The sequence below is a fragment of the Oncorhynchus keta genome, chromosome 21, assembly GCF_023373465.1.
Source record: "Oncorhynchus keta strain PuntledgeMale-10-30-2019 chromosome 21, Oket_V2, whole genome shotgun sequence".
Classification (NCBI taxonomy): domain Eukaryota; kingdom Metazoa; phylum Chordata; class Actinopteri; order Salmoniformes; family Salmonidae; genus Oncorhynchus; species Oncorhynchus keta.
Window position 1 is genome coordinate 23,948,776 of NC_068441.1, and position 23,424 is coordinate 23,972,199.

General features: G+C 42.3%; 2 protein-coding genes and 1 long non-coding RNA gene across 3 annotated transcripts in view; all 3 read left to right on the top strand.

Annotated features, from left to right (window-relative positions):
• Positions 1–10,351, top strand: part of LOC118400304 (receptor tyrosine-protein kinase erbB-3-like) — a 43,271-nt gene extending 32,920 nt beyond the window's left edge. The window contains exons 24-28 of the mRNA XM_035797006.2: positions 2,722–2,819; positions 3,048–3,209; positions 3,405–3,464; positions 5,703–5,967; positions 8,228–10,351. Of these exons, the coding sequence (XP_035652899.1) occupies positions 2,722–2,819; positions 3,048–3,209; positions 3,405–3,464; positions 5,703–5,967; positions 8,228–9,087 (1,445 nt within the window). The 3' untranslated portion in view covers positions 9,088–10,351. The remainder of the gene's footprint in view (positions 1–2,721; positions 2,820–3,047; positions 3,210–3,404; positions 3,465–5,702; positions 5,968–8,227) is intronic.
• A 645-nt stretch (positions 10,352–10,996) lies between these two features.
• pa2g4a (proliferation-associated 2G4, a) lies at positions 10,997–19,586 on the top strand. Its single transcript, XM_052473554.1, has 12 exons — positions 10,997–11,215; positions 14,474–14,602; positions 15,007–15,112; positions 16,173–16,242; positions 16,330–16,486; positions 16,652–16,730; positions 17,068–17,146; positions 17,285–17,418; positions 17,600–17,694; positions 17,783–17,910; positions 18,141–18,194; positions 18,277–19,586. The coding sequence occupies exons 1-12, from the start codon at positions 11,131–11,133 to the stop codon at positions 18,340–18,342; spliced, it is 1,182 nt and encodes a 393-aa protein (XP_052329514.1). The 5' UTR covers positions 10,997–11,130; the 3' UTR covers positions 18,343–19,586.
• A 976-nt stretch (positions 19,587–20,562) lies between these two features.
• Positions 20,563–22,246, top strand: LOC118400306 (uncharacterized). The gene is made up of 4 exons (XR_004828993.2): positions 20,563–20,680; positions 20,783–20,809; positions 21,536–21,558; positions 21,905–22,246. It is a non-coding gene; the product is annotated as an uncharacterized LOC118400306 (long non-coding RNA).
• Positions 22,247–23,424: the final 1,178 nt, after the last annotated feature.

Genomic DNA, 23,424 nt, shown 5'->3' on the forward strand with positions numbered 1-23,424 from the left:
AGCCCTTGGCCTGTCAGACACTGTCCTGAACTTATTCAGGTCCTATCTCACTGATCGCTACACGTTTGTAGCCATTGTTCCTAGTAGGTCACGCACAATTGTAGTCCAATAGGGGGGTGCCTCAAGTGCTAGTGCTGGTTACGTTTATTTAATTTTTATGTATTTTTTTTTTTTTTTTGGGGGACGATTATTTAAAAAGGTAGGGTTTCAGATGTTTTTGGAAGATGGGCAGGGGGAAGCTGGTTCCACCATTGGGGTGCCAGGACATTGAGGAGCTTGGAGCCGGAGCTTCCCAAGAGACCTGAGGTGGCATAATGGAGTGCTCAGGTTGGGGTGTAGGGTTTGAGCATAGCCTGAAGATAGGAAGGGGCAGTTCCTCTTGCTATTCCGTAGGCAAGTACCATGGTCTTGTAGTGGATGTGAGCTTCAACTGCAAGCCAGTGGAGTGTGTGTAGGAGTGGGGTGATATGAGAGAACTTGGGAAGGTTGAAAACCAGGCAGGCTGCAGTGTTCTGCAGGGGTTTGATGGCACAAGCGGGGAGCCCAGACAACAGTGAGTTTCAGTAGTCTAGACAGGAGAGGACAAGTGCCTGGATTAGGACCTGCGGCGCTTCCTGTGTGAGGTAGGGTTGTACTCTATGGATGTTGTAGAGCATGAACCTGCAGGAGCAGGTCAATGCTTGGGATGTTTGCAGAGAATGACAGGGGGTTGTCCAGGGTCACGCCAAGGTTCTTTGCACTGTGATGGCGACACTGTGGAGTTGTCAACCTTGATGGAGAGGTCTTTGAGCGGGGAGACCTTCCTCGGGAGGATGAGCAGTTCCATCTAGTTGAGATTGAGCCTGTGTGGGCCGACATCCAAGTTGAGATATCTGCCAGGCACGCAGAGATGCGTGTCACCAACTGGGTGTCAGAAGGGGGGAAGGAGAAAGTTAGTTAAATGTCATCTTCATAGCAATGATAGGAGACGCCATGTGAGGATATGACTGAGCCGAGTGACTTGGTGTATAGAGAGAAGAGGAGAGGGCCTATAACCGAGCTCTGGGGGACACCTTTAGGGAGACTACGTGGTGCAGACATAGATCCTCTACACGTCACCTTGTAGGGTAGTTCTGTGTGAGTGAGATCAGTAGACTCAATAGGCTGAGTGAATGATTAGTTTTTCTCAAAGTGGTTGACAAAGTCATCTGCAGAGAGATAGCAGGGAGGGGGTAGTGGATTAAGCAGGAAGAAGAAGGTGGAAAAGAGTTTCCTAGGGTTAGAGGCAGAATCTTGAAATGTAGAGTGGCAGAAAGTGGCTTGAAAGTGGCTTGAAAGGATTAGTTTAGTTTCCTCCATTTTCACTCAGCTGCCCGCAGCCCTGTCCTGTGAGCTCGCAATGAGTCACTCAGCCACAGAAGAGGAGGTGAAGGCAGAGCCAGCCGGGAGGAAAGGGGACAGCGTGAGTCATAGGATGCGGAAATGGAGGAGAGTAGGGACGAAGAGACACAATCAGGAGACAGGAGGGAGAAGGATTTAGCAGAATGGAGAGATTATAGGATAGCAGAGGAGAGTGTAGTTGGGGAGAGAGTGAAGATTGCAACGGCGCATGACCATCTGGGTAGGGGCTGTGGTTAGGGTTGGAGGAAAGCGAGACGAAAACAGAGTTGGAAAGAAATTAATCAAAGGCAGACGTTGGGAGGTTGAAGTCGCCAAGTACGAAGAGCGGCGAGCCATCGCCTGGAAATGAGCTTATCAACGTGTCAAGCTCATTGAGTGGGCAATGGATTACAATAATGTTAAGCTTGAGTGGACAAGTGACAGTGACATTATGGAATTCAAATGAGGAGATGGAAAATCTCCATTTAGGAGAAATGAGTAGACCCGTGACACCACCGTGATGACCAGATGCTCTCGGACTATGAGAGAGAAAAAAGAGCAGCTGGAGTAGCAGTGTTCCCTGGGGAGATCAAGGTCTCCGTCAGGGCCAAAAAGTCAAGGGACTGAAGGGCAGCATAGGCTGAGATTAACTCTGTGTTCATGACCGCAGATCGGCAGTTCGAAACACTGCCAGAGACCTGGAATTCCACATGGGTTGTGCATGCAGGGTACACTAAAATATCTACGTTTTTTAAATGTAATATATTTTTTAAATTCAGCACTCCTACTTCCAATGCCCACTGCACTCCTGGTCAGCTGCCTGCAGGACATCAAGACATGGATGCAGTTGAGCATCCTGCAGTTAAACTGCAAAAAGACAGAGGTCGTCCTGATTGGCACTCGCACTATAATCAACAACATCAGCAGCTACAGCCTCAATATTGATGGTGTCCTCCCCTCCAGTCAGGTTGACAACCTGGGTGTGATATTTGACAGTCAGCTCTCATTTGATGCCCACATCAAGAGTATGACCAAAGTTCAATATGTCCATTTACGGAACATTGCCAGGTTAAGACTTATGCGATCACAACCTGCAGCTGAGCGACTCCTACACGCCTTTATTTCATCCCGTCTGGACTATTCTAACACCCTTTTTGTTGGCGCATCTGCCAAGTGCCTAAACAGGCTACAATATGTCCAGAACTGTGCTGCACATGTCCTCACCCACATGTCACAAGAGTACACTGGATGTATTACATTGAATTAATTAGGTTTGATCTGAAAGTATAGTTGATAAAGAATGCACAAACAACTGGCACTTTATTTTCAATGGGACTCACGTGGCATTATTATAATTTACAGGCTGGATGATTGACGAGAATGTCCGTCCCACCTTCAAGGAACTGGCCAATGAGTTTACCAGAATGGCCAGGGACCCGCCGAGGTACCTTGTAATCAAGGTAAGACAGAATGCCATCTTTGGGAGAAATCAGTTACCAGTAGCCCTACAAATCTATATGCTAAGAATGTGCTTTTCAACTCCCAAATGCCAGTCATTACAGTCCAAAGACTGTGCCATTTACTTGACAGTCACACTCTTGTTCATCCAAACCAAATGTCAGCTCATGAGGATAATAATGATGTTGTTGAAGTTGATGATGATGATGACTGAAGTTGCATTCCACCAGGGAAGCCCGTCAGACTCTCCCTCAGATGTATCTCACCAACGAAGCACAAAGCTGGATGACATGGAGGCGGGGCAGGAGGACCAGGATGAGGACGGCACGCCCCCTCTCTACCGGTCACAGGCCAGGAGTCTCTCGAGACTTTCAGGAATGGACAGTCACAGGGTGAGGGCTCATATGAGGCATCTCTCCATATTCATACACTATACAAGGAGCCACAAGTTTTTCCGGATCATGTGACCTATCTAGGAAAACCCCTGGCCCGTATCTATGTAACATGGGTAGATCGAACCACCTTTTGGGTACCCTGTTTTCCTCTAATCCCCATCCTGTGCTGTCCCATTTCTGTATTCCCCTTAGGGTGTTCACAGCAGTCAGGCTGGATACCTGCCTATGACACCAGGACTGGATAACCCTCAGGTCAGTCACTGGAGATGAACCATGACCATTTTGCATACAAAGATACACTACCGTTCATAAGTTTGGAATCACTTAGAAATGTCCTTGTTTTTTGAAAGAAAAGCACATTTTTTTGTCCATTTAAAATAACATCAAATTGATCAGAAATACAGTGTAGACATTGTTAATGTTGTAAATGACTATTATAGCTGGAAACGGCAGATTTTTTAATGGAATATCTACATAGGTGTACAGAGGCCCATTATCAGCAACCATCATTCCTGTGTTCCAATGGCACGTTGTGTTAGCTAATCCAAGTTTATAATTTTAAAAGGCTAATTGTTCATTAGAAAACTCTTTACAACTATGTTAGCACAGCTGAAATCTGTTGTTCTGATTAAAGAAGCAATAAAAATGTCCGTCTTTAGGCTAGTTGAGTTTCTGGAGCATTATCATTTGTGGGTTCGATTGCAGGCTCAAAATGGCCAGAAACAAAGAACTTTCTTCTGAAACTCATCAGTCTATTCCTGTTCTGAAATGACGGCTATTCCATGTGAGAAATTGCCAAGAAACTGAAGATCTCGTACAACGCTGTATACTGCTTCCTTCACAGAACAACGCAACTGGCTCTAACCAGAACAGAAAGAGGAGTGGGAGGCCCTGGTGCACAAATGAGGAAGAGTACATTAGAGTGTCTAGTTTGAGAAACAGACACCTCACAAGTCCTTAACTGGCAGCTTCATTAAATAGTACCCGCAAAACACCAGTCTCAATGTCAACAGTGAAGAGGCGACTCCGGGATGCTGGCCTTCTAGGCAGAGTTCCTCTGTCCAGTGTCTGTGTTCTTTTGCCCATCTTAATCTTTTTTTTTATTGGCCAGTCTGAGACATGGCTTTTTCTTTGCAACTCTGCCTACTCTGGTGTTATTATTTATTTACTTGTTAACCTTTCTAGGGCAGGGGTTCTGCCAACGGAGTCACAAAATTCGAAATATAGATAAAATGAATCACTAACCTTTGATCTTCATCAGATGACACTCATAGGACATCATGTTACACAATACATGTATGTTTTGTTCGATAATGTGCATATTTATATCCTAAAATCTCAGTTTACATTGGTGCCTTACGTGCAGTAATGCTTTGATTCCAAAACATCCGGTGATTTTTCAGAAATACTCATAATAAACATTGATAAAAGATACTAGTGTTATTCACAGAATTAAAGATAGACATCTCCTTAATGCAACCACTGTCAGATTTTTAAAAAAATAAACGGAAAAAGCATAATCAGAGAATGGCGCTCAGAACCCATAACAGCCAGAGGAATATCCGCCATTTTGGAATCAACAAAGTTAGAAACAACACCATAAGTATTCACTTACCTTTGATCTTCATCAGAAGGCACTCCCAGGAATCCCAGTTCGACAATAAATGACTGATTTGTTCCATCATTTATGTCCAAATAGCCACTTGTTGTTAGCGGGTTCATCTTCATGAGGCGCAGGCACTTCATCCAGACAAACTCGAAAAGTTCCTTTAGAAACATATCAAATGATGTATTGAATCAATCGTTAGGATGTTTTTAACATAAAACATCAATAATGTTCCAACCGGAGAATTCCTTTGTCTTCAGAAAAAGCACTGGAACGAGAGATAATTCTGTCGGGAGCACGCGTCATGAGCCCAAGGCTCTCTGCCAGACCACTGACTCAAAGAGGTCTCATGAGCCCCTCCTTTATAGTAGAATCTTCAAACCAGTTTCTAAAGACTGTTGACATCTAGTGGAAGCCTAGGAAGTGCAATCTCATCCATATCTCAATGTGTATTCGGTTGGCCAAGTTTTGAAAAACTACAAACCTCAGATGTCCCACTTCCTGGTTGGAATTTTCTCAGGTGTTCGCCTGCCATATGAGTCCTGTTATACTCAGACATCATTCAAACAGTTTTAGAAACTTCAGAGTGTTTTCTTTCCATCCAATACTAATAATAATATGCATATATTAGCATCTGGGACAGAGTAGGAGGCAGTTCACTCTGGGCACGCTATTCATCCAAAAGTGAAAATGCTGCCCCCTATCCCAAAAAGGTTCATGGACAAAAAAATGGCTTTTCTTTCCAAGAACATTTCTAATTGACCCCAAACTTTTGAACAGGAGTGTACATGAAAACGTGAACATGCTAACACGTCTTCCACCCTATATCAATCCTATAGGATTGATCAATCAAATTGCATTATATCCCTTTTTCCTCTGTATAGATGGTGTGGCCGTCAGCATCCCGCTCTCGCCTCAATTCCACCCGCACCATGTCAGAGAGTTCTGAAGGGCGGGGCACTGTGGTGGAGCTGGAGATGAGTGAATACTTTTTATTGGCTGGCAGCATGCGGAGAAAGCGGCATCGGGAGGACAGTGCCTACATGTCCCAGAGGGACAGCATGTCTGAGACCCCCTCCCCTGACACAGAGGGGGAGAAGGACCAGAGCGGATACATGCTCCCCGGACTGGGTGACAGCCCAGAGAGAGGTGATATACCAGAGATAGATGACGCAAACTAACATACCACACAATATGCATAGAAACATCTATCTTTGAGTTTCTGTCTGTTGAACATATTGCATTTATGAATGTTCATGAACTTCTTATGGTATAGGGGACGGTTGCGTCCCACTTGGAGAAAAAAAACAGGGAAAATGCAGCGCGGCAAATTAATACAATGATATAAAATCAAACTTTCATTAAATCACACATGTAAGATACTCAATTAAAGCTACACTCGTTGTGAATCCAGCCAACATATCAGATTTTTAAAAGCTTTTCGGTGAAAGCATAAGAAGCTATTATGTGATGATAGCACAATGTCAACAAAGAGAGTAGCATATTTCAACCCTGCAGGCACTACACAAAACGCTGAAATAAAATATAAAACATGCATTACCTTTGACAAGCTTATTTTGTTGGCACTCCAATATGTCCCATAAACATCACAATTGGTCCTTTTGTTCGCTTAATTCCTTCCATATACCGTAATTTCCGGACTATAAGCCGCTACTTTATTCCCACGCTTTGAACCTCACGTTTTATACAATGACGCAGCTAATTTATGGATTTTTCCCGCTTTCACAAGATTCATGCCGCTAAAAAACTGAGCACCGTCACATAATGTGACGTAAAATCGAGCGCGCTCAAACTTCCCATCATTCTGATTACGGTAGTCATTTTGTCACCCTCATCTTGGCAAAGACACGGAGAAATACATATGATGCAGCTTTCAAGTTGAAGGCGATCGATCTGGCTGTTGGAAAAGGAAAGAGAGCTGCTGCACGGGAGCTTGGCCTTAATGAGTCGATGATAAGACGTTGGAAACAGCAGCGTGAGGAACTGACTCAGTGCAAAAAGACAACAAAGGCTTTCAGAGGGAAGAAAAGCAGATGGCCCAAAGTATTTGCAGCCACTTGACATCAGTGTAAATCGTGCATTTAAGGTGGTGCTCCTTGTTCAGTGGGAGTCTTGGATGACAAGTGGGGAGAAATCCTTCACTAAAACGGGCTGCATGCGAAGAGCAACTTATGGTCAAGTCTGCCAGTGGGTCCTGACAGCGTGGAGCATTGTCAAAAAAATCCACTATCATCAATGGGTTTCGAAAGGCTGGACTGCTGCGTGTTGAAGGGGCAGCATGAGCTCAGCGGGGTATTTGCCTCCGGATGAAAGTGACGAGAGCGACAATGAAAACGATCCAACATCGGATGAAGCAATTCTTAGGCTATTCATCTCCGACACCGAAGGAGAGGACTTCAGTGGTTTCAGTGCACAGGAGGAGGAAGATAGTGAACAAGTTCATTTGTTTCAATGTACCGGTAGGCACCTGAGGCTTATAGACATGTGCTGCATATTTCTGTACAAAATAAATCTTTTTTTTTATAATTCAGTGGGTGCGGTTTATATTCAGGTGCGCTTAATAGTCCAGCAATTACGATATATACAAAAGTCCATTTATTTGACGCGTTTGATCCAGAAAAAAAAAACTGTTTCCAAAAACCTCAACGTCACTACAAAATATTTCAAAAGTTGCCTATAAACTTTGCCAAAATATTTCAAACTACTTTTGTAATACAACTTTAGGTATTTTAAACGTTAATAATCGATCAAATTGTAGACGGGGCAATCTGTTTTCAATACAGGAAGAAAACAAACCATGCTCCGTCTTGCGCAACTCTCAATAGTGTAACGTTGTTCCTGGATGTGCTTCTTCTTCGTTGCACAAATGAATAACCTCAAACAAATTCCAAAGACTGGTGACATCCAGTGGAAGCGGTAGTAACTGAAAACAGGTTCCTAAGAAATATACCTTGGCAATGACAAGTCAGGGAACAGTCAGAGGCAAAAATAATAATAATTCTAAACAGTTAGTCCTCAGGGTTTTGCCTGCTACATAAGTTCTGTTATACTCACAGACATGATTCAAACAGTTTTTTAGAAACTTCAGATCGTTTTCTATCCAAATCTACTAATAATATGCATATCTTATCTTCTGGGGATGAGTAGCAGGCAGTTGAATTTGGGCATGCATTTCAACCAAAATTCCAAATGCTGCCCCCTATCCTAGAGAAGTTAAGCCATATAAAAAGTGTATATGGTTTTGCATGACATGTTTTGGGATGGTTGCATGGTATTGTTATAACTCTGAGTATATGAATGTCAGTATTAATTACAAGAGTACTCAGATCATTTCAGATCTCTGGATCACCTTACTCACTCCTTTTTCTCTTGTCACCCTTCTCCACAGAGACCCTACTGTTTAGCTCCCAGGTCACCCCTCCTCACTGGAGGACGTCCAAGGTCTCCTCATACCCATCAGGACCCTCGGAGGACCATGACAGTGCCTGTGAGGAATATGAGTACATGAACAAACAGGCGTCCATTATGTATCTCTCCCCCAGGCAGCAACCTGGACATTCCAAAGATGGCCCACATCGACTGAAGATGAACAAGAGGCAATGCTCTTCTGTGCCGGACACAGAGTACTCAAAGTGCATGGGGTACAGGACATCAGCTGGGGAGAACAGGGGAGGCCAAACCAAGAATGAAGAACACCAGGACTATGAATTCCCAGCTCTCAACTCTGATTCAGACAACACAGAGCAACAGGGCTCCGGTGACATGGAATACAAGTACATGGACATTCAAAGTGTTGGACCAGACGATCCCCCAACACGAGATGTGCCTCACCCTGCAGCTACGCCTAAACAGCGGATGAAAGGCGAGAGAGAGGTGGAGGAAGAGGAGGACGACGAATACGTAGAAGAGGACGACTATCAATACACTAACAGGCAGCCCAAGCTGCGGCAGGATCTGCGAGGCAGGGAGGGTCTGAGGATGCAAGGAGAAGGAGAGGGAGAGGTGGATGAGTATGAGGACATGGATTCCCTGGCCGCCCCTGGAGCTGTGGACCCAGTGGAGTACGAGAATGTGCAGAGAGAAGGTGAAGGCGCAGTGGGAGACATGGGGGGTCAGCACACAGGGATGGGGGCATTTGTAAAAGTGCGTGCAGGGGTAGGGGAGCCTAGTGGCGGAGATTGCTCCTTTGACAATCCAGACTACTGGCAGAGCAGGTTGTTCCTGAAGCTTAACGCTGTGAACACGTAGGGAAGTGGACCTCCCTCACTGGCGCTGAAGAGGATAGACGCCTCTGTAGCTCTTCCATGCCAATTGAAATCAATGAAGGACCAGGGGAGGGGAGAAAGCCATCCAATATAAAAAATGTGTGGCATGTTTATAACTATATTTTATTTTATGTTTTTTTTACCACGTTTTCTCCCCAATTTCGTGGTATCCAATTGGTAGTTACAGTCTTGTCTCATCGCTGCAACTGCCGTACGGACTCGGGAGAGGCGAAGGTCGAGAGCCGTGCGTCCACCGAAACACAACCCAACCAAGCCGCACTGCTTCTTGAAACAATGCCCACTTAACCAGGAAGCCAGACTCACCAATGTGTCGGAGGAAACACTGCACCTGTCGACCGTGTCAACATGCACTGCACCTGGCCCTCCACAGGAGTTGCTAGTGCGCGATGGGTCAAGGACATCCCTGCCGACCAAACCCTCCCCTAACCCGGATAAAGCTGGGTCAATTGTGTGCCGCCCCATGGGTCTCCCGGTAAAGGCCAGCTGCGACAGAGTCTGGACTCGAACCCAGAAACTCTATGTTTGTATCTTTTAATGTGTCTGTTACAGGTTTACATTTATCATTGTTTTTATCCATAATAACATAAGCTTTGGGATGTTTTCTTTCTGTATTACAAGTGGAATGCACTGTGAGTGAGGAAGGCACTAAATGAAATGGCCAGATTACAAGCTTTGTATTTGTGTTTACTAAGAACAAGAACAAAAATGTATTTGTACAATCTCCTTTTTCACTTGTATTTTCATGTTTTTAACGTTACCTTTTAGTGATATATTTTTTTTAGCTTTTTTAAATAATAAAATCTTTGAAGAATGTACATAAATAACAATTATCAGGGGGACATAATTCTCATTCAGTTTGTTAATACTAGATCTTTAATTCATTTCTATTGTGCTGGTCTTGCTGTTTCTTCTGACAGTCCCATTTATTGGGGTAAGTGAGAAATAAAGGGGCACGTTCCATGTCATCTTTATTGCAGTTGGTTTGAGCAGATTACTAGAGCTCAACACCAGAAACAACATCCATGCTTAAAAGCGCAGCATGCACTCTGGTACTGAAATCCATGCCTCAGGCTGACCGTTTCCTCAGCTGGGAAGTGTGTGTGCACCTACTGTAATTTTGTCCTAGCTCTCCAGTTCAGTGCTTCTTTATTAATTTATCTTTTAAGAAACCAAATCAGTTTTTACCATATTCGAATATCAAATAAATCAATGTTTTCAAATGTTTAGCCTGCTTGTAAGACACTCATACATGTTAGTCTCCCCTTAGGGCATCAAAAGAAATGGCACTGCTGAAATTCCCATTTCCATGATTAACACAAACTTAATTCAAAGCCGATGATAATGTGGTATTTGTATTTTATCACATTATAAAGTAACAACTTGTCTTGACAAAGGCAGTAAGGCCCCCTGTTTGGATGGGGTTTCTCTCCGTATATCGTGCTCAGTGAGTCTGAGTGATCACTGTTGTCTGGATTGATGATAACCACTGAATCATTTTCCGTCTGTATCTAAAGGACTCTTCTCCAGAGCTTAGACTGCTTCAGAGTCACCGGAGAATATGATGATTAGGATGATGATGCGTCACCCACATTTTGCACAATATTTACTACTTGAGTCAGTAGTGATTAGAACCTTTCTTGGCATGTTATACTTGCAGCAAAGGTGGTGCTCCGCCACAGTGCCAATACAAAAAAAGACGACCTGTGACGCAACCCATGTTGTGGATGTAGATGAATGTGTGAAATGTAGTTTATTCTGTGGTGCTACGTGTATAGGTATAGTAACTTGAAGGGGATTGAAAAACTACAATCTAAACCATGAAGCTTCACTTCTCATTTTGGCGGCATGGTTGTTGGGACGTTTTTTGTTCTTACGTAGGAAGGAGGTGGGGGGAGAATCTGGAATGAGGGTGCTGGGCTTTAGCAGCGGAGTGGAGCTTTGGATGTGTGTTGGTCTTGGAGCTTGACATATCGGGAAAAGTGTTGTAAAGAGAGACGTTGTCAAGATGTCTGACAACGAAGAACAAGAACAGACCATCGCAGAGGACTTGGTTGTCACCAAGTACAAAATGGGAGGTGACATCGCCAACCGTAAGTGTCCGATCGGAATGATTTGAAATGAGGTGACCTACTCTGCATGCCATTCGTTTCGTACACACAGCCCGTAGTGACAGTGTAGTAGACACCATAACAGGTAGGCACATACCAATGGCCTTGTTCGAGAGCGTCAAAACAGTGAATGTATCATGGGTGAATTGTGACTGACGGATCTGCAAATAATAATGAATCGTTATTTATGATTCAAGGTGATGTTGGACATCAGCCAGTTGGCAGTCGCTTGTACTGTTGAACAAGCCCAATCAATGACTAAGTAGGCACAGTCCACAGCCATGTGCTTTGACCTGCTAGTCGCAGATTTAGAAACGTGTGGAATGGAAATGGGGCCCAGTCGTCTAGTAACTTGGTGCTAGCAAGCTGACTTCACGTGAACAATGTTAACGTGGTTATTTTGTCAACAACGTAGGCTGTAGATGATTTAACAGTTAGTAACATCAGACAGCTAGCTGTCGAGTTTAGCAAGCAAGCTAGCTAACCAACCACCCTATTTGTTAGTTATCTAGATGTAGCTAGTTGGCTAGCTACTCTAGAAGTCATAGCTAGCTAGTTAGTTCACGGTTTGGGGATAACTGTATTTATGTTTCCATGTCAACCACACAAATTGTAGCTATATGATGGTGCCTGACTAACAGATTAATTGGAACAACGGCGTTTGATAGTTAGCCAGCCGTGTGGGTAGGTAGCTATTTAACGTTTGCTACTTGTTTCAAGTGAAGTGAAATGTAGGTCTAACGGATATACTGTTGGCTGCAGTGCCTTCAGAAAGTATTCACACCCGTTGACTTTTTCCACATTTTGGTGTTCCAGCCTGAATTTCAAAATTATTAAATTGACATGTGCCACTGATCTACACACAATACCCCACAAAGTCAGTGGAATTTTGTTTTTAGAGACTTTTACAAACGTTTTGAGTCAATGATTATTCTACCCCTTTGTTATGGTAAGCCTAAGTATTGAATATTTCAGGAGTAAATATTTGCTTAACAAGTCATGTTGCATGGTCTCACTGTGTTAAAGAAAAATTTGAGTAGTGAATTTCAAGCACACATTCAAGCACAAAAAACCAGGGAGGTTTTCCAATGCCTCGCAAAGAAGGGCACCTATTGGTAGATGAGTAATTAATAACTTCACCATGCTCAATGCAGTGTTGGCTATTTAAATTTTTATCCATCGGATGGTGTGTCAATACACCCAGTCACTGTAAAGATACAGGGAGTCCTTCCTAACTCCATTGCCGGAGAGGAAGGAAACCACTCCGGGATTTCACCATGAGGCCATTGGTGATTTTTAAAACTGTTACAGAGTTAAATGATTGTGATCGGAGAAAACAACTGAGGATGGATCAACAACATTGTAGTTACTCCACAAAACTAACTTATGACGGTGTAGGCCGTCATTGTAAATAAGAATTTGTTCTTAATGGACTTGCCTAGTTAAAGGTTACATTTAATTTAAAATATATATATATTAATAGGTGCTGTATGTGTGAAGTACAGAGATGAGGTAGTCATTCAAAAATCATGTTTAAGACTACACACAATGCATGTGCACCTTGTGTGACTTGTTAAACACGTTTTTCTTCTGAACTTATTTATGCTTGCCATAACAAACAGGTTGAATAATTATTGACTGAAGACATTTTAGCTTTTCATTTGTAATTCATTTGTACAAATTTCTAAAAACATAATTCCACTTTGACTTTATGGGGTATTGTGTGTGTGTCGCTGGCCTACAATCTCCATTTTTTAATATATTTTTTTAAGTCAGGCTCTGACACAATAAAATGTGGAAAAGGTCAAGGGGTAAGAATACTTTCTGATTGTTTGGCACTGGATGTTTGGCTGGTTTCCAGCTATGGACTTCAGAGACTGGCCTCAGTCCCTAGGTTATGACTCATAACTGCTCTTAAACGCTAGTAAAACCAAATGCATGCTTTTCAACCGTTCGCTGCCTGCACCCGCACGCCCGACTAGCATCACCACCCTGGATGGTTCCGACCTAGAATATGTAGACATCTATAAGTACCTAGGTGTCTGGCTAGACTGTAAACTCTCCTTCCAGACTCATGTCAAACATCTCCAATCCAAAATCAAATCTATAATTGCCTTTCTATTTCGCAACAAAGCCTCCTTCACTCACACCGCCAAACTTACCCTAGTAAAACTGACTATCCTACCGATCCTCGACTTCGGCGATGTCATCTACAAAATGGCTTCCAATACTCTACTCAGCAAACTGGATGCAGTTTATCACAGTGCCAAACGCTTTGTTACTAAAGCACCTTATACCACCCACCACTGCGACCTGTATGCTCTAGTCGGCTGGCCCTCGCTACATACTCGTCGCCAGACCCACTGGCTCCAGGTCATCTACAAGTCCATGCTAGGTAAAGCTCCGCCTTATCTCTGGTCACGATGGCAACACCCACCTGTAGCACACGCTCCAGCAGGTGTATCTCACTGATCATCCCTAAAGCCAACACCTAATTTGGCATCCTTTCCTTCCAGTTCTCTGCTGCCTGTGACTGGAACGAATTGCAAAAATCATTGAAGTTGGAGACTTTTATCTCCCTCGCCAACTTTAAACATCTGCTATTTGAGCAGCTAACCGATCGCTGCAGCTGTACATAGTCCATCGGTAAATAGCCCACCCAATTTACCTACCTCATCCCCATACTGTTTATATTTATTTACTTTTCTGCTCTTTTGCACACCAGTATCTCTACCTGCACATGACCATCTGATCATTTATCACTCCAGTGTTAATCTGCTAAATTGCAATTATTCGCCTACCTCCTCGTGCCTTTTGCACACAATGTATATAGACTCTTTTTTTTTTATTTAAAAAAAAAAATCTACTCTGTTATTGACTTGTTTACTCCATGTGTAACTCTGTGTTGTTGTCTGTTCACACTGCTATGCTTTATCTTGGCCAGTTCGCAGTTGTAAATGAGAACTTGTTCTCAACTAGCCTACCTGGTTAAATAAAGGTGAAATAAAAAATATATAAAATAAAAGTAACCTGACAATGAAACTTGTTAAATTGCTGCTGATTCATCATGACACATTACAACCATAATGGGTAGTCTTATTCATAGAGAATGCATATGGTGTGATTGAATATAATAATGACATCTTTGGTCTCACTTCTACACTCTAATCTTTTTGACCTCATCTGTCTGATACCGCTCCACCTTCTATTCCCCTGACCGCCCTCTCTTTTGTTATCCAGAGGCCCTGCGTGTGGTGATTGAGGCGGCCAAGTCAGGGGTGTCTGTCGTCAACCTGTGTGAGAAGGGAGATGCCCACATCATGGTCGAGACTGGCAAGGTCTTCAGGAAGGAGAAGGATTTAAAGAAAGGTGAGGGGCTGGGATAGAGGGGAGATAAGTATGGGTGAGAAGTGCAAGAGGAATGGGGCTATTTACTGTACTGATAAAACTGTTTGCCCTGTGTCCCATAGCTATTTATGTAGGGCAGTGGTTGTTCTCATGATGTGGTTAATGTGTTGTCATACTGTCTCCAAATTAGAAAATTCACCTGATCAGTTCAGCCTGTGGCAGGAGTCTGCATGTGTCCATGCCACACATTCACAATGAGCCTGAACGTGGGATGGGTCATTGAATATGCCAGTGAGATGACAGAACTATGAAGAGTGATATGGGGCAAGAATAGGGATGTAATTTGACATCAGTCAAGTCTCTCTCACAAACACTACAGATTATTTTAAATTAAAGATTTGGTGGTTCTCTCTTCCCTTTTCCAGGCATTGCCTTCCCTACCAGCGTCTCAGTCAATAACTGTGTTTGCCACTTCTCTCCCCTGAAGAGTGACCCTGACTACACACTTAAAGATGGGGACCTGGTCAAAATGTAGGAACCTCCATCTGCAGTAACGTGGCCCCCATCACTCTGTGTGTCTCCAGTACCCCTCTCGTCTGTCATCTTGTGTGCTGTGTTCTCATGCATCTGATGCTTGGCTGTTGGCTTGTATTTTCTGTTAGGTCTCGTCTCTGTATGTCTATGTGTGCCGTATGTCTATCTGTCATGTGGCAAATTCTAAGTAATGATTGGATTACATGTCTTGTTCATCTGGCATTGGTGTTCCAATTGTCACTTTGGCCATTGCGTAGTTAAACAAGCCTTCATCTTCGTTGTTGAATTGCCCACTTTTGTCTTCATCTCTGACCCTACCTTTCCTGTTTTGTGTCAATATATAATAATGTCACTGTTAGGAATATTGTGAGTGTAATGTGTTTAAGACCCAACTAATGGTTAAATGCCAGCTTATGCTGTGGTACTGTATGGCTGTGCCATTCTTAGAATCTGAAAAGTAACCTTTTTCATGACTATAACAAAATCCTGGGTGTGTCCTTCCACCATGACAATGAAATGTCTCGTGTTGCTGTCTGAGATACATTGAGCTCCCTGCAGTATTGTTGTAGGTGAACATGAACAAACCAGTAACCAAACTTACCCTCAGCATATCCTCACTCACCGTAATATAATCACACACATTCGATTCTTTCGTATTTGTCTGACCTTGTATTTTTTGTTGACGTCTTTCCCATATGATGGGAACACAACATTGAAATAATAATCTCATTTAGTCCTTTTACACAATTACATACAGTGCCTTCAAAATGTATTCATACTCCTTGATTTATTCCACAGTTTGTTACAGCCTGAATTCAAAATGGATTAAATTGATTTTTTCTCTCACCTATCTACACAGAATACCCCATAATGACATGTTTATAGAAATGTTTCCAAATTTATTGAAAATGAAATACAGAAATATCTCATTTACATAAATATTCACACCCCTGGCAGAAATAATTCTGAATGTCTGATGCACTTATATTTTCCTCATAACTTATCACATTTTCATCTCCCCTTTTCCTTTCCATCTCTGCCCCCTTTATTTCTGCAGTGATCTTGGTGTCCATGTTGACGGCTTCATCTCTAATGTAGCTCATAGTTTTGTTGTGGGAGCTACTAAGGTATGTACCTTGTATGGCCTTATGACTTGGTTTTTGATCCCTCATCGCAACAGGCTTACAGTTCCCACGTCTGCCCTGTGTATGTAGGAGGCTCCAGTGACAGGGAAGAAAGCTGATGTGATCAATGCAGCTTACATGTGCGCGGAGGCAGCCCTACGCCTTGTCAAGCCTGGCAACCAGAACTCAAAGGTGACTGAGGCATGGAACAAGATTGCTCAGTCATTCAAATGCACGGCCATTGAGGGTGAGTGCCTTCACTAGTTAAGTTGACTGGTTCATGGGTCTAAGATAGTGAATCAACAGTTTTATCTGACCTTTAACGTATGAAGTTTACTGTTGTGTGACAACAGTCAAATGTAGGGAGAAAAACGTTGCAATGATGTTGTTTTTTGGTGCCTTTCTGTTTAAGGTATGTTATCTCATCAGCTGAAGCAGCACATCATCGATGGAGAGAAAACCATCATTCAGAACCCCACAGACCAGCAAAGGTACATTAATGTCTGAGCACTTGAACACTTTTAATTTACCTTTATTTAACTAGGCAAGTCAGTTAAGAACAAATTCTTATTTGCAATGATGGCCTACCGGGGAACAGTGGGTTAACTGCTTTGTTCAGGGGCAGAACGACAGATTTTTACTTTGTCAGCTCGGGGATTCGATCTTGCAACCTTTCAGTTACTTGTTACTAGTCCAAAGCTCTAACCACTGGGCTACCTGCCACCCAGTCACACCAGAGAATAGTGCTTTGACAAAGTGCAATACCACAAAGACAGACAGGAGTTGCGCGAGTTGCTCTGATTGGCTACTGATGATGCCTGTCTGCAGGAAGGACCATGAGAAGGCGGAGTTTGAGGTGCACGAGGTCTACGCTGTGGATGTCCTGATCAGCACTGGTGAAGGGAAGGTAAAAGAGAGGGAGATGTTCATTTTTTTTTTGTTCACTGCCCCAATGAACTGTCCTAAGAAGCCCCTAATCTTTTTCCTTTACATTTCTTACCTGGCTAAATGTGAGTGTCCAATGTTTCTATGCTCTTATACACAGGCCAGGGATGGAGGCCAGAGGACCACCATTTACAAGAGGGACCCCAGTAAGCAGTACGGGCTGAAGATGAAGACCTCCCGCATGTTCTTCAGTGAGGTGGAGCGACGCTTCGACGCCATGCCCTTCACTCTCAGGTAGGATACCAAATGGAAGCACATTAGGAGTGTCAGAAAGATGTTATAACCAACCCCATATCAAGACCGTACTCTTATTTACATTTTTTTCATCAACCATCTCTGATGCTGAGTCAGGTGCTTTGAATGTCTGTTGGAAACCTCCTCAGCTAACGGTTCTGTCCTGTTGCTCTCCTCTCAGGGCGTTTGAGGATGAGGCTAAAGCCCGCCTGGGCGTTGTCGAGTGTGCCAAACACGAACTGCTTCAGCCTTTCAGTGTGCTCAACGAGAAGGAGGGTGAGTCTCTGCATCTGTCTTTTCCTATCCTCTGTGCTCTTTCCTTCTGTTTCGATTTACCTGTCTCATCTCTCACTCCGTCTCTCAGGAGAGTTTGTGGCCCAGTTTAAGTTCACAGTGCTGCTGATGGCCAACGGCCCCCATAGAATCACCAGCGGACCCTTTGAGCCAGAGCTCTACAAGTCAGAGCACGAAGTGCAGGACGCAGAACTTAGGGTAAGTAAGGCTCCCAGCCCAGAGCCCCAGGCAACCTGAAAGGCGCTTCACTGCTCATATTACATGAATAACTATCCATGAACAGGGATTTGCATCTCGGAGCCTGAACTAGATAACTGTGAGTTGGTGTCTGAGGTTTTGACCGTTATATTTCCACACTTGCCAGCTCTGTTGTGGCTTCCATTGAAGAAATCTCATGATTGACAACAAAATCCCTCTCTCTCCCCCAGACTCTACTGCAGAGCTCAGCTAGTCGCAAAACACAGAAGAAGAAGAAAAAGAAGGTATTTGATATGAAAAACGAATTTAGTCGATACACTCTTCGCTCTCTCCATTCTTATCTGTGCCCTCCTTCCTCTCTCCTAGGCCTCCAAGACTGTGGAAACCGCTACTGGACAGCCAACTGAGGAGAGCAAAAAGGCGGCAGAGTAGATGGCTACCTGTCTTCCAACACCCTGACACATGCTTACACACACACTCACCCCCCCCCCCAAAGAATGGAATCTTAAAAAGTTCATCTAAATCTTCCCCAACTGTTAGCTCTTTTTGACCCACATGCCCTTTTCTAGCTTATGGCCCATTGAATAAATCTGATAGATCTAAAATCTGTTGAAAATACAATTTTGTGTCCCACATCATTCATTTGATTCTGAATGAGGGTCACACCTGTATAACACATTGTTGTAAACAACATATTTGCCATTGATACTTAACTGGAATATTAGATTGGGGAAACACATTTTTGGAATATGATGGATAAATAACCTTTTGTAGCAGTGTTTTTACACCTTATCGTGAGGTGATGTAACTTCCTGACTTCAGGATGGTTGCCATCTATAGGTGAAGTTTTATAAACTTTCTAAATTGAAAAAAAAGTCAATAAAGCAAGTTTGAATTTAAACTGGATGATATTTGTTGTAAAATAATGTTGGGGTGCCAGTCACACTTTGTAATAATTCCAAACCCTGATAAACTGACTTGGTATTTTCATTGTACATGAAGGAGACCGACTTAGCCCCTCAAATGTTTTGCCCTAGAATCCTATTTGTTTCAAGTGTTAGTTATTCAAACATGACAGAATCGAACAGTTAGAGCACAGAATATAAAGAACAGAATTCTCGCACCAACACCTGAATAGGTTATGGGGAACGAACCCTGCTACGTTTACTGCCAGCCCCTTCTTTCCTGGTAGGGGATTTTTTTTTTTGGAAGTAGTGCGCTGTTTTCAGTCAAACAATTTTAGAAATATGTTTTTATTTTCAACGATACCTAATTTTTGTCAGCCATCTACTAACATATGAGACTTTTTAGTGGAGCTTTTAAACAGTGTCTTCAATCAGAACTGCATGAAATCATATTTTATGCAAACCCATTATTCTGCTAAGTAAGATATATCATTATCTGGCAAAGCTACATTTACAACAGTTGTAGTAGAATGATTTTAGTGACAGGTAGTTAGTTAGTTTACTTTTCTGTGGAAACTATGCACACATTTTTGATGTAATTGCATACAAGTATTTTTTTTAAGCCAGCCATCAGAATAACCTCTCCATGTAGCCTAATTTGGTCAGCTCAGACATGCACAAAGAGTTCATGTAAGTCAACATACAGATCCCCTGTATTTTTGTTTTATTTTCAAAAAATGAAGAAAACATTCAATAAACTTTATACCAGTGCCTTGTGTTTTTATTTTCAAAAAATGTTTCCACTATTCTTCTATTGATTCTTTTGATATATGAAACAAAATGAAACACAATTCTACCATTAGAGCATAACTCATGGACTATATAGGGCACAGATGAAAATCCTATATTATCTACGGGTCCCTGGACCTTCAGTTTCACTATGATCGGAGTTCTGATTATATATATCAGTAAGGAGGACCGCAGATATTTAGTGTGGTGAAAAATGTCTTGCTCACAGCGTATTTAAACCTGTTTGATTTGCTTGATGAGATTTTAAAGGAACGTTACATGGATGGAAAGTTTCACATTTTTAAAGTTGTGCACAAGTACAGTAAAATGTATTTTTTTGCTTGCTTTTTCCCAACAATGCAGTAATCAATATCAGTATTACTATGAAAAGTACATTAAAAAGTCAAGTAGAAAAAAACATGAGAAATCAAAGTAAGTACACAAAGTAAGATATAGGTCAGTGACAATACCAGATTTACAATAGAGCTCCATATTGGAGGTGTCACAATACCCATAAAAACTAGCGTCAAATGGAAATTGTTCCAATCGTTTTTCCACCTTAACGTTTTCTCAGGGGATTTTAGAAACCCTTAAAATAAGGGCTGTTTCATGTTGGCTTACCCTGGCATGATGTTTCGATAGCTATGTAAATATTTTGGACAAGGTGACTTTTATCAATAAACTAAACTAAATGTATCAACATATTTGGCTCTATTTACATAAAGTAAAGTGTACATAGAGTCCGTGCAAAACTAAAAAATAAAATAGAACAGTCAATGCAGATAGTCTTTGTGGCCATTTTGTTAGTCTTATGGCTTAAGTCTGCCCCATCTTGCTATTACAAACGGAATCCATAGACTTACACGGTTGTAGACCAACTAAACATACCTGTGCACAGGTGCATAATTCCAACATAAAATAATAGTTTATGTTCAACCCTTTCTGCCTACATCTCCCAGTGAGCACTAAGCTGAGCAAGGGGCAATTTAATATGACGTTTGTTTTGCGTTGGCACTATAAATCCCCTCCCCTTTCTTCGTCACATCCTCTTTCAAGTTGGTGTCCTCGCTTTAGTGGTAAGTCTTATAGTACGCTATCCCGAAACGAATCCAAACTAATCTGGAATAAATGGTTGGCATCGATTGCATCTAACAACTTTGTTATATATTTTATTGCAGACACATCTCCACAAGATGAGAGCAAAGGTAAATTGATGAATATCAACTTATTGGCGGGTTTTTGTTTGGCTCATTGTCACCACTCGTCAGTGGCTAGCTGACGCCAGACGAACCTTTTTCTAGTTTCCTTTATTTTTCCATTTAACTGGTGTACTTGTAGGATGGTCTTTGTCGCAGGGTTAGCCTCGCCCATGGCGATATATATATTTATCGTTACTGAACAAAAATGTTAACGCAACAATTTCAACACATCTTAAGGAGTTAGTCGCTCAATCGACAATTAATTGGGCCCAAATCTATGGCATTCACATGACTGGACAGGGGCACTTGCCCGCCCACATGTTTAATAGGCTTGATATGCCACAACTGCTAGGTGGCTTGTTTTGGCAAGGAGAAATGCTAATAACCAATGTCAGCATTTGTCCACAAAATGAGAGCCATTAGCTTTTTGTTTGAGATTTCTTGGCTCAATTCATGAAACGTGGGGACCAACACATTACATGTTGCGTTTTTTTTATTCTGTTTACTTAAACTAAGAACGGCCCAGTGGCACATGAAAGGTACTAGCAATGTTGCTTTTGATGTATTTTGTAGCCTGCAGTAATTCCTTGTAATGCAACATGTTAGGGATTTCTAGTGCCATGTTTAACTTCACTGCATGCTTTGAATAATCTCAAATCATGCTCAGCATGTTAACAATTCTTGGCTTGTTTTGAATGTGGATTTTCACTTGACAAATGTTTTTTATTACAGTGGAGGAAGAAGCGTATGCGCAGGTAAGATTCATTATTTGCCGTATGCGCAGGTAAGATTCATTATTTGCCTTAATTAACTTGTTGCATATGAATGGTACAAGTTGTCATTAGCCAAACATGGTGCTCCGTGTATCCAGAGCAATTGATACACTGCAAGATTGGCTGGACTTGCGTTTTACTATGAGAATCATGCTTAGCACAATTTCAGGCTCATTGAGTTCAATTCTGGGTGTACACTTTGTCATTGAGTACTGGTGGAGTATTAATCATTGTTAAAGTCCCTACAGTTACTTTGCAATCTCAACTATGCCTGTGTAGTTTTGCATGTAATGTAGTGCTGTTCACTCATTGTCACACTTGTCTGTAGGCTGAAGCGTAAAAGGCGAAAGATGAGGCAGAGGTCTAAGTAGACTGGCCCATCCATACCCTACAGCTGTGATCTCCAATCCCTCTCTGGTGACTGAAGTCTGCAGTCCATGATGTGAAGAGCTGAATGTGGTAGTCTGAAGCAAATGTTGCAATGGCGTAAGGGACAGATTCCGGTTACCCAGTCTTCTACTCTGCAAATGGCTGCTGGCTGACTACTGGAGAATGGCGAGGAAGACCTGAGAATTGAATCTTTGGTCGTTTTTAATTCTGGCCTTACACCATCTGCCCAGCACAGCTGATTTGTTGTAAAGACCATAATAAATCTTTGGTTTACTAACTACATTGCTCCCTGTTAATTGATTTATTGGTTCTCTTTCAAGCCATGTGTTAGTTAACCCTACAGTAAAATCCTTATGAGAAGGAGGCAACTCTTGAAACCATGTTGCAGCACACTTAGTTTGTGAACTGCCTTTGGGTATTGATATGGGTTCAGGTTCTTGATTCTACTTAAGGGTAGCCTTTGGGGATCTATTTTTTTTTGGGGGGGTATAATACGATCGTGCTTAGTGTGAAACAAGGGCTCCTGTTCATTTTCACCAACGTCATTTAATAGTACTATGACAATTACAATAGTTTAGGATTTAGATCAAATGAACGGAATGGCAGTTTTGGAGCTCTTATAAAGCGGGAACATGTCCACCACTAATTCCAAGCCCCAAAATGCATAATTGTGAGAAGATTAACTCAGTCCACTTGGGCTCGACAGTGAGTCGTTTTGGATGCGATAGAAAACCACAGGATGTGGAGGCAACAATATCGACATGGGCAATCAGCTACAACTTACCCGGTACAAAGGTCTTTAATTGCATTGGTAGACTAGTGTACTGAAGCATACGTTGGTTATTGTAATGGGACCCTAAACGCATCTGTTTCCTATTCAAAGAAACGAGGCCATACTTCATCTGACAGCATAATGAACTCATTCAATCACTGTCGTAGTAATGCTAATTTTCACGGATTGATTGCTTTCATTAAAATAAATCTTGCTAGTTACAACTGAGAAATGTCTCGTTAGCTAGCTACCTTGCATGCTAATGTCATTTAATTCCCAGCTGCTAGTCATGTCAGTCTACTAGTATTAGCTTGCCAAACCTAGGTTTTCTGTAATTATCTTCCAAATGCATCTTAATGTCCAAGTTATTGTTAACGCAATGACTCTGGAAATTGTTTTGCAATGGGGCAAGTAAAAGTGAAAGTACATATTTCCTTATGGCCACTTTGACTATTCTTACAGAAAATTAAGAGGATGAGATTGGGACTTAAACTCGGGACAGTGAGGATGCAGAAAAACCAAGCATAAACTTTGACCCGAGTCTTCCAACTTCACATGCTGTGGGTTTCATATTTACATTACAAAGTATTGTTGTACAGATGTGTCATTGAGTATAGAGTTCTTGGTTTTCTACACTGCGCTAGTGCTTCGGCCCCCCCTCCCGGTACGATGACGACAGCTGCCAG